The sequence below is a fragment of the Podarcis pityusensis genome, assembly GCF_964106645.2.
Source record: "Podarcis pityusensis genome assembly, chromosome: 10".
Classification (NCBI taxonomy): Eukaryota; Metazoa; Chordata; class Lepidosauria; order Squamata; family Lacertidae; genus Podarcis; species Podarcis pityusensis.
Genome location: NC_138035.1, coordinates 34,820,540 through 34,835,922, shown reverse-complemented (window position 1 = coordinate 34,835,922; position 15,383 = coordinate 34,820,540). Strand labels below are relative to the sequence as shown.

Sequence of the window (15,383 nt, the reverse complement as noted above, 5' to 3'; positions counted from 1 at the left end):
CCAAAATGAATAATAAGCTATCTTGAGAGGTCTAGAAATTAGTTAATAGCATGATCCAGGTGGCACTGAGTATCTGAACTTGCTCTCTGTATGTTATATAGACAAATGGAAATGAAAAAAAACTCTATACCAGAGTTATTGCTTGGTTTTGTTATTTTTAAAATTGAAAATTCAAATAAAATATTTAAAAGATATATATAAGGGTGAAAACACTGGTCCAGTAACCACTCTGACTTCCTGATTCATCTGTCTGGAATAGAATCTGCAATTAACACCAGTCTTGGCCTGGCAAACTACAGAGGAGAATCTTTTAAATTCTAAAACGAACTTCTGGTTCTTCTTAATGTTCTTATCTGATTGTTATCCAGGTTGTCATTATCATCTTGTCTTGGTCATTAAGTTTATTCACCTTACTGGAATAATCATAATGATTTGTCCTGTTCACTGTTTGCACGAGAAATGTTATCTTTTTTATCATTAGTAATGATCTGCTTTTTGTCGTAATTGTGATCATTATGCTACAACATTGCCTGTAAACATCGTTAAACTTTAACTTCAACTTTTGTTTCGTGACCTATTGGGAAACTAGATTGACTGAGACACACATATAAGCCAGGAAAACAGGGAAGCTGTCAGAGGCCTGAAGCCTCATATCTAACTGAAATTCATTTGTGACCATGTTGTTGTTGGCATCTCTCTCTCTCAACAATGGAGTGCGCCTCTGGGGTGAGGTAAACTGCTGTGTTAGCAGCACTGAAGTGACCTCCTCGGGGCACAAGCCTGGGGGTCCTGGGCTGCCCAGTTTACAACACCCCCTCAGCCCAAAGAAAGCAGAGCGATATGTTTGGCACCAGCTTGGCTGCAGGAATAAGGAGGCATACAAGGCACCATCCAACTGTCTTAGGGAACTGTACCCCAGATCTTTGTAGGGTTTACTCCTTAGCCTTTTCTTCTCCCGAAGATATCCCGCAAGGCAGCAGAGGTTTAGGATCAGAGTTCCTTCTCCTAGATGGGCTACCTTCCCAGGTTGATGAGCCCCATCTGCCCCACACTTCCCTCTACAGCATGTGAAGAAACCAGCTTCTTGACTATTGAACCCACTATTGGTCTCATATCCACCAGAGCCTGTCTTCACATGCAGGGGAAATCCCTAACTCACAGAGAGTTTCAGACCCAGTGGCTACACTCAGCTGGTTTAGCCAACCAGCTGAAGCCATTTTCCAACGTATGGCCGCTGTTGCATGCGGACAGCTTCTAGGAGCCACAGGTAATGGCTGAATGTAAGGTGGGGACCAAAAGTTTACAAACTACCCCAAAAGGAGCACAACATGTTCCCCACCAGAGGTACTACCGCTGCCCTGACATACAATGATACTGGTTCTAAAACTGCTGTACACTTGTTGTGTGTTATTGTTGTGTGTTAATGTTTGCAATGCTAGGCAGCAGCAAAATGTTTCTACAATTATTTCTGCCACCTGCATCCATGTGGTTTCTTCAGGCTTGAACCACTTCTATAGAAATTATGTAATCATCAGTTCTATAGTTTGTTTTGTGTAATCTGTCGCCCCAGCAAAGTCCATTGTTAGCAAAGGCATGTCTCTCACACCCATATTCTCCATCCATCTAGTAGCAGGCAAGGTCCTGCTCCACCTAGAACCTAGTTAGCATACACACAAACTGGACAACTTCTCGATCAGACTTGCCAGGCGAACTCTTGTTACTTGAATATTAATTTGAGTAGTTTTGTCAATGGTCAACACCAAGGAGGCTTGCAAGCTGCTTTATTAAGATAGCAGCATCTACACTGTTGTAGTTCTTTTTAGGCTTGTTATATTTGAAAATCAATAAAATGCAGTTTTTTAAAACCTGGAAAGGCTAGAAATGATATCTTAATGCATGTCCAGACTGTTGGTAGACTGGATAATGAGCTTGTGTGGTTTTCAGAAGCTGTCACACTGTTCATTTACGCAAACAGGGCAGAAAATAATATCAGTAACAAAGGTTGGAGCATATGTTCTGAGGTAGCCATTGGTGGAGTTTGCAACCCGTCTGGCTGGTTCTCCTATCGATTAGTTGGTTAAAAGTGCTGGCGCAAAGTTCTTGCAGTTCTTGTTGGGTTTCTGCCCCTAGGCAATACCCATTGCTTCATTCAGTTCTCATCATCTATGTCTTTCACATTGTTATTGGATGTTACAATAAACCATGATTGATCACCGGGGGTGGGGAATTTTTTTCTGGCTCTGCAGGCCCGATCCTTCCTTTTGTCCCCACCTCCGTGAACCAACTTTGACAGGTGGTTGTCCTCCCCACCTGTCAAAGTCCTTGCATAGTGCTTTCCAAGTGCCCAACTGTCAGTAGGTTGCTGGCTGCTTGGGAATTGTAGCACAAGGGGCTTTGCCATCCCTATGTTTGATGCTTATCAAGCACTGGCAGATTAGCTATGGCAGCAAGCTGTTTTCTGCAAGGATTGACTTTGTGATCGAATTATCCATGGGGAAATTGGTTGCATAGCCAACATAGTCGTGTCTCATATATGCTTTCAGGCATGGGGCAGGGGGGTGTGGCTTTCAAAAATTACCTGGGCTAAATCGAACCCATGCCAGGCCAAATTTGGCCCATGGGTCAGAGGTTTCTCAACCCTGTTTATAATGACAGGAGCAAGGCAACCCCACACCCACCACCTTGCATATTACCCCCCTCCTCTCCTCTCCCCAGCCCTGTGGCAGTATAGCTGGCCAAGCATACCATAGCCGCATGGTTTTATTTGGCAGTCTTTGGCTATTGGATTGTTAGTTAAATATTGGAACTTCATTCAGACCTAATATTTTGACCCTAATGCTCGAGGAATCTGCGGTACCGAGTGTGTGCCATGGTTCTACAAGGCCACAGGAAAATCAAGCAAGTTGTGTTACTGAGTACAGAGCTCTGTTTCCTATGAATCTTTGAGAATCTTTTGTTTTCTTGGAGAAGATTAGCTTCCAATCCTCAGAGCTGCAGAGAGACAATTGAAAGTGTTTGGATAATCCCGACTGAAATCTCCGAAGTATGAAAGAGATAGCTGAGTAAGATTTTCAGTCCATCTTGAAAACAGCATGTGGTATCTTAGGAAGTAGGGCACATTGTTCCAATTCCTTGCTTCTTGTTGTTTTGATGCACCAAGAAAATGGTTACCTTACCACTAAAATTTGTCACTGAAGGCTAAGTTTCAGCATGAAACACAGCGAGTGTTAGGATAAGCTGGTTAGCTCTTCTGCATGCTCAACCAGAGCCTGAGATAGCATGCCAGGGTTCTCTGAGGAACTATTGCAATAAGTCAGACAGCTCACCTTTCTCCGGTTTGCATTACTGGAAGAATAATTGGTGACCAATCATGATGGGAATGTTCTCAAGCAAACTGTTCTAACCAAAAATCACATTGTGGAATTCTATGTTGTTTTTAATTGCCTAATTGGCTACACTTCTCACATTCCTAATAACAGATGTACTTGGATGTTATGGTGGGGGGAAGAGTGGTGGTAGTGGTGGGAGAGCCTTCTAGTACCAAGCAACATAAGAGGGGAGCCCTGCTGGAACGGACCAAACACTCATCCATAATCTCCTCTTTTGCTACACCTTTTACTTCCTTGCCATCAGAATACAACTGCATTCCAAAAAGATCCGTAATCTAACATTTAAAACAAGTGTATTGGCTTCCCACTATCAAGCCTTCAAGGTAGGCTCATTATCATTAAACGCTTAAAAACTATATGGATGCATATATGTGTGTGTGTGTGTGTGTGTGTGTGTGTGTACACATGCGTGTATATATGTATGTATATTTCTTGTTGTGGGTAGTATCTTGGGATCCTATATCTGTGGGTATAGAACGTATGAGAGCAGACTTGCCGGAACTGGTTCCTTTGTCAAGGTAATGGCTTTCGCTGGCTAGTCAAGTACCATGATTTAGCCTACGCAAATAAATTTCTCTGTGCCACAGACTCAAATGGGTGGGCTCTTCTCCACCCCACTCACCTAGCCGTTACATAGGAGAAGAATCGCCTTGGTCCAGGCTAGATCTAAGGGTGGGACTAATAAAGGAGCAAGATCTGTTGGGGTGTTAATTCTGCGAGACCCTCTTTCCTCATCCTATGCTAAGGTTGGATGTATGTGTAAATAAAACCATATATCTTCACTGACCTTCATTCCAAAGAAACCAAACCCTGGGTAAGTGTGGAGTCTCTCACCTCTTGGAGATTGGGGTGATCTGTAACACACACATGGGGTGATGTGTAACACACACACACGTATATATAATATGTAAAGTTGCCAAATAGTTATATTCTTCAGGTGACAGGTATCTCTGTATGGTTTTTGAATTTCATTTCCCTGTTTCACAGTAAACAACTGCGGATATTTTTTAAAATAGTGCTCAGTCTGAAAAAACAAATCTGTTACTCAACACGAAATATGTATTAACTTAGGAAGGGCACTCAGTAAGTTTTAATGAATCTGCGATGCCTATGAAATTGACACACTGCCCTGCGTGTCAGGCAGGGCAATCTCAAAGATATAGAAACTTATCCATCTTGTGTAATTGAGTGGAAAGAGAGGAGGGAGAGTTATTTCAGCAAGCCAGTGAAAAGGGAAATTCCTTTGCAGTAATTCTCACATGAATGCCTGGAAAAGAATTTGGACTCCTACAAGTCAGGCTCATTCAGCTTCTCTGTTGCTGCTTGTTCAGAGCTTGAAGCATGAAGGTTTTATGGGAAATCTCATCTTCTCTTCTGTCTTGTTTTTTCGAAGAAGGTGCTGAAGAAACCTTGAAATGGAGATGACTCCCTCAAACAAGGACCCAAATGGACTAGACAACCCCATATTTATAGTAAGTTCTATATTTGTATTTTAAATCAGATGCCTGCATAGTGAGCTTGAATAAAACCAAACAACAAGAAAATAAAAATAAAAATAAAAAAGTGGGGAAAGAGAGAAATGGATAGAGTAAGCCAGGGGATAGGAACTTGGGGCTTCAGCACCCAACATCCTTGACCATTGGGCATGCTGGCTAGGTCTCATGGGAAGTGGAATCTGGGGTGGGGGTGGGCATGGACTTACCAATATTAGGCTGTGTTTACAATTGCCAAAACGTATTTATTTCTTGTAAAACTCTTTTTCTCCCTTATGTGTGGTGGAACTATGTTGAATACACTTCTGTTTCTGAGTAAATTGTAACAGTTTGCTACTTGTATTGTCCTTTAAATTTGACAAATAAGAGAGAGGAAGAATGGATTATTTTTTATTACATGACAGTTCACTCCCTATCATATCCTTCTCTGCTTAAAAGAAAAGAAAAGAAAGATTATCTCTTGCTTTTCTGCCCCTACCCTAGACAGGCCAGAACAAAGAAATATTGTTAGCATTTTAAAAACTTTAGGATAGTGAACGTTCCTAAAGTTTATGCACCCCTATCCTGCATCATTGTATGCCTTTGGTGGGTTCTGAGGCTGCAATTTTGTGAACGCTTGCTTAGAAACATGGGCGTAGCCAGGATTTTCATGGGGGGGGTACTTTGTTAGAGGGGTATGACTTTTGTTAGGGGGGTCAGAACCAATGTGGTTGGTCAGTTAGTTAAGTATTTCTATAGTTTTACTTGATCTGGGGGGGCAGCTGCCCCCCCCCAACTATGCCTATGCTTAGAAGTAATTCCATTATATTCTCCGGAGCTTACAACTGAGTAAACTTTCATAGAATTAGACCGCACGTCTAGGAGAAAAAAAAGAACACAAATGTGTGTACCTGCACAAATACATGGCTAAAAGAGGAATACACCTGCCTGACTACCTTTGTAAACAATGTAGATAATATCTAGCAGCACAGCAGTGAAAAGTGTTATGCTTTCATATAGCCTCAGAGAGGGGATCAGTAGGCAGAGCTTGCAAAAGGGTCCAGGATCCATCTCTAGTTAAAGGATCACAGCTGCTAAGAAAGATCTGTTTCAGAGACCCTAGAGAGGCACTACTAGTTAGACAACATGCTAGCTGGACCACTGGAAATTCAGTATTCTTCTTTTGTTCTCTGTGCTTGAGGATAACTTTGCTGTTTAGACTTCCAGGGCTAAATTGCTTTGCCATTAGCAAGTCTGGTAAATCAAGTCCTCGTGCTATTTGGAAAGAGTCCAAGCCACATGCAAATAACTTCATAGCAGAAGTTTGAATGAAAATGCGCAGCTTGTGTTGTATAAATGAATAGTAGCAGCAATGTTGTTGTTGTTGTTACACCCTACTTTTTCCTCTAAGGCTCTTTGGATGGTCCGTACATAGGGTTATTTAAAACAACTATTAATTTTTACTATGAGTATCAGCAAGTAGGGACTGCAACAAAATTAAGTGCTCCTGTGTGGGGTTCCAGACAGCAATGCCTCCTTCTCAGATGCTTCGTAATATTTCCTCCTGTTTTTCTTCTTTCCCTTCCCACTCTAATGACTGATACTCAGTATTTAATTGGCCAGTTAAAATGACCAGTCTCCACATGTCTGTTGGGTCCTCTCTCTTTTTGCCACCTTAGTCATCCCTTCTGCCCAGAAGCATTTCTTGTACTTCTGCAAATCTTGGAATTCCTACCGCCTTATTTTCTCAGTGACCCAATTTTGGTTACATAGCTACCTGCACTCAGCACCTGAGTTTCCTATTAGATGGTGCGTTTCTGGACCACCTTCAGCAAATGGAACGCTCAATGGTCTTTCTTTTCCCCCTCATAACAACTAAGTGGAACAGATTGCTAAGCTTCTCTCTTCCTCAAAAAGGGAGCCTGATGATAACAAACTTGAGAGGGATAACTAGGCCAATGTCCAAGCTTGTTCTAGCTTTCAAATCTGCTGCAGATTTTATTAAGTAAAGGTAAAGGTACCCCTGCCCGTACGGGCCAGTCGTGTCCGACTCTAGGGTTGTGCGCCCATCTCACTTAAGAGGCCGGGGGCCAGCGCTGTCCGGAGACACTTCCGGGTCACGTGGCCAGCGTGACAAAGCTGCTCTGGCGAGCCAGCACCAGCACACGGAAACGCCGTTTACCTTCCCGCTAGTAAGCGGTACCTATTTATCTACTTGCACTTAAGGGTGCTTTCGAACTGCTAGGTGGGCAGGAGCTGGGACCGAAAGACGGGAGCTCACCCCGCCGCGGGGATTTGAACCGCCGACCATACGATCGGCAAGTCCTAGGCACTGAGGTTTTACCCACAGCGCCACCCGCGTCCCGCTCACAGATTTTATTACCTGCCTCTTATTCTCTTTACGTTGTGTGTCATTGCTGCTTTCAAGTCTCCTCCCCCCTCTCTCCCCCTTGACTGACATAGTTACATGAGAAATAAAAACTTGTCCTCTTTAGCAAGAGTGAAATCAGCTCAACCTCATTATGTCTTTCCTATTTATGATGCATGTGATACATGTGACAAACCATGCTGCAGAGAAAGAGCAGAGTAAATGAAACATTTGTAGTGTATTATTGTCTTTTTTTAAAGTAAAGCCAGAGGTGGTTTTCAGTAACTTTTCTGAATGAAACTGGAGTGAGCTTGTTTAAGAAGGAACAGATTAGAAAAAACAGGGGCCAGCTCTGAAGATTTACTATTGAAATGGATTCACAGATAACTTTGTTTTTCCCCTTCCCAACCCATCCACATTTTTTAATACTTTATTAATTTTGCAAAGAACAACAACAATCAACACAAACAATCCAAGATCATTACATATTACAAAAAGAAAAAATAGATTCATACATAACAGATTCCATTATGACTTCCAATCACCCCAGCATAGTTCCTGAGTTGCACACTTTCCATTGTCTCTCATAAATTGTCTCAATAGTCTTGGTTTTGTAAAGTTTCCTACTGTCATGCAAGGGTTAATCAAGACCTGCCAAAGAATTTAGATGTTTACAATGCTCTTTTAGGTATCCTCTGTAAGTGTCCTGTTCTCTATTAAATCTTTGTTCTGTATCATCTCTAATTCTCCCTGTCATTTTTGCTAACTGCGTATTCTGGCATTTTCTCCTGCCAGTCCAAGTCCATTCCATTCCAACCCATCCATATTGAGACAGGTAGCAAGACAGGCACCCAGAGGCCCCAAAGAGGTGCCAGTAACTTTGTAAAACACATTTCAGAGAAGCAAATGCTGGTGCCCTCCGGTACAAGCCCTAACTGAAATGTTCTCCCTTGGTTCCTGCAGACTGATGATGGAGGGCATTACTGCAACTTCCCTGAAGCTGGTGCCACGGTTCCAGAGTGCGAAGAAAGGCAGAAAGGCAAAGACTCCAGCCGTCTCGCTTACACCGTCACAGATATCCCCCCTTGGTACCTCTGCATCTTCTTGGGAATTCAGGTGAGGATTGGAAGGAAAAGTTAGGTGGAGGGTCTTGTGTGACCAGTTGAACAAAACTATGGCTGAGGTTAATAATAAATTATAACAGATTTAAAGTCAGCCAGTATGTGATAAATAGGCAAAGGAGCCACAACATGTACTGATTATATTATAGCAAAAATATGGGGGAGATTATGTCTCTCTAGGGAGAATTATATCCCTCCAAAGAATTCAGGATTACTTATTTGGGGGTAATTCCATTTATTCTTTCAACAAACCTGTGAGGCAAGTGAGTCTGAGAGAGAGAGAGAGAGAGAGAGAGAGAGAGAGAGAGAGAGAGAGAGACTGGTGGCCACTCAGATCACTAGAATCGGTATCAAGGGTTGGTAATGTTGTGTTTGCAAAGGCTCATATCACAGGGTTGCCACACGCCCGGAATTGACCGGACATATCCAGAATACTGGAACCACAAGCAGTGTCTGGGCAGAAATTGGCTAAATGTCTGGGAAAATCCAGGTGTATAGCAGGTGATGTTGGCAGTGTCATTTTTTCCAATTTTCCTCAGAAAAAGCTCCAACCTACCAGAAACCTATCTCAGCACAGCCCCTGGTCCTGTTGTTGCTCCACTTGCCTAGGCGATCTATTCAGCCTTTTTCTTTATCCTCTGGCCCAGAGGGAGAGTGCTAGGAATCAGTGTTGGGTAGTGGTTGGAATTGGGCCCAGAGGCAGGCCAAGGGAATGACTGAAGGGAAGAGGGATGCCCACGACAGGTATCTTGCTCAAGGGCCCCATAAAACATGGAGCCAGCACTGCAGGTCCAGATTTATGACTGAATGTGGATTTCAGTCACCCAAGTCTGCCCAGGGCTCTATTGCACAACACCCCACAGTGGTTCTGACAACCCTAGTTCAGCCTTTCCTTTTTCACACAGCTTTAGCTTTGTGAGGCTTCTGTAATTCCCTCAGCTGCCTGAGGTGCAGACTTGCCAGCTCTTTAAAACAAGAGGTCAACACTAGACCAGGTGTACTGACAGAACTTTCTCAGGCAGTTTGATACACGGAGCAGCTTCCTCATTCTCATCGGTTCAAAAATCATTTTGTAATAAATATATATAATCCTATTAGTGGAGTGTTTTTTAAGTCTGTAGCGGGCAGCCTTGAGGTAATGCTCAGACATTGATTCAGTGATAGGGGTATTGTGTCAATGAAACTCAGGGCTAAAGGTAGAAGTTATTGCATATGAGGTGAGCAACAGGAACCTCAACCATTCTTTTGTTTGTTTGTTGGAGGAGGGAGGCTATTTGTACAGGAGCTATTTTGGTGAGGGAAGGTGTTTTTAAGATTGCCCCCCCCCCCAATTTAATCCTCAAAAGTTGTCACTAGCTTGGGGCAAGGAGCAAGGGGAAGACAGGTACAATGCAAGAACCTCTGTTCCTCTCCTCTGTGTTCATTAGTGGTTTTGGGGACAGAGCATGGTAAGGGGAAGGGGAGAGGAAAGATTTGAAAAATCCTTCCTCCGCTGCTGCAGAGCCAGAATATGTTGTTGTTCCCACAAAGCAGTTTATAGCCTAAATTCTCAGAACCAGACTTGAAAAGAACACTGTATGTAGAAAACTAACATATATGGAAAATGGGTCTAACTTATCTGTTCTCCAATAAATCAATTTTGGGTGGATTCTTGTGTGTGGAAGAGCATTCAGTCAATCTGAGCCCCTACCTGGAGTCTGAAGCAATACAGTATTGCCTACATTGGAGAAAAGGAACCTTTTCTGGCCAACAGGCCAGATCCTTATCTCTCTATTCCTGCTGCCCAAATTTGACAGAGGGTTGACCTGTCAGTCACCTGATGTCACTTTGACGTCAGCTGATGCTGTGGTTTGAAGCCTTGATTGTTGGGACTTTGAAGCGTAGCATGGAGTGTTGGGAATGCCTTGCTCCCAAACAATTGGGAGCTCACTTTGAGTATCCAATTGTTCCTTTGAAGCCCCACCCTTACCTACCTCACACATTCTTAAAGCTGGAAAGTATAGACATCCAGCTACATTAGAGTAATGGGAGCAGAAGCTTCAAAGAGTGGGAGCCAACTTCACCTTTCTTGAGAGGAAGGAAGTACCACTACAAAAAAGGCCCTGTCTTCTCCGCTATTATACACAAAGCTCTTTCTCTTAACTCTTTTTTTCTCTCTCTCTTTGGTTCTTAGCACTACCTCACTGCTCTTGGAGGTCTTGTTGCTATCCCTCTCATCCTGTCCAAATCTCTTTGCTTGGAGCATGATACCCTGACACAGAGTCACCTGATCAGCACCATCTTCTTCGTCTCGGGGATCTGTACCCTTCTTCAAGTCATCTTTGGAGTCAGGTAGGCATGTACCTCTGGGAATGCAACATTACATTACATTTGCATGTGGCTGAGATGAATGCAGTGTATTATTAGTTAAACTACTAACAGCTCACTAAGAAAGAGAATTTTTTTAACAGTTTGACTGGAAAACCTCACTTAAAGCATAATAAACTCAGCAGCATCTTCTAATTTCAGTGAGCTGGATCAGGATCCCAGGAAGCAGAGGATAAGATAAAAGTGGAGAATGCATATTAGTGTGTAAATATTGTGTGTCCCTCCTTTCATGTTTGCGCAATGGAACAATATAGTCTTACAAACTGGTTTTAGTGCCTTCCTTTTGAAATAAGTGAAGCAAAATGATTTAGGAACCAGGAATCTTTTTTTAAAAGCTGCAGTGGGGAGCCTCCAGCTGACAGACCTATAAATTTGGCCTGTGAGGTGGTTTTTCCTCAAACCATGCTGATGGTATATGAAACATCAGGTGTGGGGCTTGCAAAAATGCAGCTGCAAAGGAACAAATGGGGGCTCAGAATGTGTTCTCAATTGTTATTTGTTACATAGAGCTCACTAACTGACAGCAAGTCCCTCTAATGTTGTCTGTTTCCAGGCACAGTTTAGATTCAAACCACACCTGCAAATGGACATTTTAGAAGAAAAAAGTTCATGCACAGTCGTGGTTTAAATCCACACTTTGTTTGTAAGCAGACCATGTGAAGTTCACTGTTGGCATCAATCAGCTGTCTGATCCTGACAGGGGGTGGGGGGCTCTTCTAACATTGTCACATCAATGTCTGTTGGCTGACAGGTGGGTGTTCTCTTCCACTTGTCAAAGTGGCCTGCAGGGGTGGGCGAGGCCTTGAACCAGTCCACTGGTCAGATTTGGTTCCCCGCCCCTGTATTAAATACAGATAGTAAAATGTAAGTTGGTTTTGTACAAAAATAAAAAGGTATATTTTCTAGATATTTCCTGTTCTGATTTTCATATAATTTGTAGCTTTCTCTATCCTCCTTACCAAGTTTTCTTCTCCATAGTTAACTATAAAATTCTGGGATCAGATTTTGTGGAATGTTATCTGTTTCCAAAATCTTCAGAGACTGTGTTCCATTTCTGTGTATGTGGGCATTGATATAAAGAAACCAGGAAATTGCTCACTAGCTGACATCTTCTGAGAATGCGTGGAATCTTGTTCTTAATTCATGCAGTGCTGTTGAGTGTTGCATTGTGGAAGCAGCGTGCTTTCATCTTTCTAGCAATCATTAAGAGCTGTATCATCAACCTTAAGGAACATTGGAATCATTTGCAGATGATCTTGTAAGCAAGCTGGATGGTATTGACGGTGTGTAGGTTCTTTAGTCATCTCCCATTTCTGGTACTTGTATTCTCCTCATAAGTAGACATAATTAGATCTCTGATCCCATAAAGGTTTGCCTAATGTCTGTGAAACGTTTTATTTGCCTTGATGTTTTAAGCTGACTGTGATGTTTAATTACCTGCCGTGCTATTTCTGTTTTTAGCTCTTTAATTGTTGATGATTATTTTATTCTTTGACCGTTAGCTGCCTTGGGCACTACTCTGCTGGAAAGTAGGAAGGCAGGATATGAATTATTTTGCTAAAGAAATAAATGTATTGGGTGGAATGCACAGGTGAGAATTTTTCCAGGAAGTACTTCTCTTCCTCTTCCTCTTCCCTTCCAGTTTGGACAGATGCTATGGAATTTTGGAACATCACTTGCTCCTGATGCAAATCCTAAACTGGGTTAGGATGGAAAAGAAAGAGCTTGGTTGTATAGTTAGGGAAACATTTCTGCCTCTTACATGTGCAGCAAGACTAGTGTGTGGCATAATATGTTCTAGCTTCTGTGCCACTATTAACACCCTGGCAATGGTGGCTGGGTTTATATGCTACCAAGGGAGCTGACTTGGGCCCCAGGTTATGGCTGCCCAGTGTACATGACGTCATGACGTTATGCAGGGCCCCCGGTCTTGAAACCTGACTTCTGGTGGCACCAAAAATCAGGTTCTGAGACCTCGCAAGACCCCAGAAAGGCCTTGTGAAAGCTCGGAAGTTGCATGAGGGCCCTGTGGTGTGGGTGCTGAGCACCCACAACAAAAAAATTCTGGGTGCTCAGGCACTCGGAGCCCCCTAGAGCTGGCACCCCTGTATGCTACATTTTCTTCTTTTTCTTTCATTATGCGGGAGAAGTTAAACCAGGGGTTGGCAAGGTTTACCTCACCTGGGCTGGTTCACTCCAGTGGAGATCCCTCTGTGGGCCAGATCGCGAGCACACATGCTCGCAATTTCCAGCGTCTGCGCAGACGCAATTTCTGGCATCTGTGCAGACACGATTTCCAGTACCACAGAAGTGAGTCCCCACGCCGCGCTGCACTGGTTTAGGGCAGTGCGCGGGGACTCGCCGAGCAGGCAGCTCAGTTCGGGGGTGGCTTGTGGGCCGGTTAAACGACCCCCCCCATGGGCCTTAGGTTGCCGACCCCTGAGTTAAACCCTGAACAACTTAACACAGGCAGTATGTATTTAAATAGAACTGGCACATGAACTTTCCCACAGTTAGAACGGACAAAAGTTTTTTCAATGTCACTTCCACATTATTGTCGTACCCCTCTTCCTTCATTATTAGTCGTTTTCCTCCCCTGACACTGACTTGGGGCGGGGGAGACAAGTGCCAATTCATACCCTTTATGCAGCTATCATATTTGCTGTACATGCACCACTGTTTCCTGCAACAAGTGCAAATATACATATCCTTAAAACAGCTGTGTAGCTCAAGCAAAGTGTAGATTTCACTCAGCTGTGGCTCCCTGAAAACCAAAATGGTTACAAACTTCTAAAGAAGTGTATCTATCTATATTCTCTTGTTATGAATTTGTTATGAGAAGGACCAGTGTGCCTCTGGCAGATGCTGTATTCATGTGACGTGTACATTAATCCTTCTTGGGATGTTGGGGTGCAGCTGTGCAAATTCGACACTATTTTTTGCAGGGGGTGGTGGAGGATAATGACTCCAATCCTACAATCCTGGGAGAAGGAAGCTTGTGTTGCATAGGAAGTTTGCAGGGATTACCGCTGAGTCATGAAAAGAAACAAAATTTGACACGGAGCTCTATAGTGCAGATCAGCTTCGTGAAATGAAGCAGTTCCAGGGTCCAGCTTTGACGAGGGTTCATATGAGCAGCCTTTACAGACTATCATGAGACTCTCTTGAAAGAATGGCCGTGCGCCGTTATGTATGTGCCTTTGTTCTTCTAAGCCAGCCAGCAGGAGAGGAAGCAAAACAAACCATTATTCAAAGACACGGTGTTTCTTTTCTCAAAAACAAACTCTCAGCACAGGGCACAGATAATCTTTGTTCAGAGTCTACTTCAGAGTTCACCACACCGCCACCGTCCCCCCCCCCCCCGCACTCCTGCAACTTCACAATTGCTCTTTTGATTCGGCAGAGGTTTGGCAAATAGCTTTGAGAGCTGCTGAGATAAATCTCCTAAGACAGCAGTCCTCAGCCTTTTTGAGGATGAGGACCCTCTTTTAACCCCAGTTTTAAAAAATGTGAACCCCCATGTGCAAAGGCTTTATGAGGTGCTCTTTCAGTTCTGTTTGAGCCTCCAGAGGCACAAATGGGGATGAGGGGCTGCTTCAAAGAGCACTGTTCAGAAGCAGTCTTTGAAGCAGCCTCCACCTTCAGGAGGCTCAGAGACAACTGCCAGGTGCTCTCTTAAAGCCTTTGCAAGTCTTTGCATGTTAGGGTCCACGGAACATTTTGGGGTTCAAAATGTGTTTAACTGATCAGATGGTCCCTGAGGTATCCTGCACCCAAGCTGTTAAGAGCCTTGTAAATTAATAGAAAACTACGAACCTAGTCCAGTAGTGTATGGGCAGCCAGTAAAAATACTTTTAGCCTCAGCAACTCTCCCTCTGCAGCATTTTGCTTGAGCCTCTGAACCAGATCCAAGGGTAGCCCCACGTAATGTTGTTGGACTCAAATTCCCATCAGTCTCAGCAAACATGACCAATTGTCAGGAATTATGGGAGTTGTAGTGTAACATCTGGAGAGTTGGTCCCAAAAGGTTGAGGTAAATTTACAGGTGGCTCCTACTTTTAAATAATAATAATTGAGCAGTACTGCGAGTACAGCCCTAAAAGCTGTGTTGTCATATCACTGATAATTTGCTGGGACAAAGGAGCAACTGGATGAAGGGCCACAGTTCAGTGGGTAGCTCATGTTTTGGATTGGTAAGGCCACCGTTTCAATCCTGGGCATTTCCAGGTAGGGCTGGAGAAAGCCCTGTCTGAAACCCCGGAGAGCCGCTGCCTGTCAGTGTGTAGACAATACAGACCTAGATGATTAATTGGTCCGACTCTGTATAAAGCAGCTGCCTTCAGTTCCAGCAGGAGCTGCACTGTGAGTACTGATAAGCTCTGGAAGCAAATAGATCTGTCCCTTCCGGCCTTCTAACAAATCACTTGACATCGTTTCCCAACCTGGTGCTTTCTAGATGATGGCTGGGGCTGATGGGGGTCCAAAATATCTGGAGGCCACCAAGTTGGAGAATACTACTCTCTAGGCACTGTGGCATCATAGCACTTGAAGACTTGTGGATCAGTCAAGGATGAAGATTAGTCAGGGATGAAGTCAGCTCAGTCCAGATGGTTCCACCCACCCTCAAGCAGAGGCTGCTGCTGCTATCAGCACTGATATAGTAGGT

General features: G+C 43.6%; 1 protein-coding gene across 2 annotated transcripts in view; it reads left to right on the top strand.

Moving 5' to 3' along the window:
* The window catches only part of LOC308457871 (solute carrier family 23 member 1-like), a 40,041-nt gene that overhangs the window by 4,766 nt on the left and 19,892 nt on the right, over positions 1 to 15,383 (top strand). Inside the window, exons 2-4 of one of the 2 annotated variants that reach the window (XM_080972100.1) lie at positions 4,786 to 4,861; positions 8,193 to 8,345; positions 10,524 to 10,681. In XM_080972100.1, coding sequence (XP_080828226.1) covers positions 4,805 to 4,861; positions 8,193 to 8,345; positions 10,524 to 10,681 — 368 coding nt within the window. In that variant the 5' untranslated portion in view covers positions 4,786 to 4,804. Of the gene's footprint in view, positions 1 to 4,782; positions 4,862 to 8,192; positions 8,346 to 10,523; positions 10,682 to 15,383 lie in introns of both variants that reach the window. The other variant, XM_080972099.1, reaches the window with a different exon arrangement.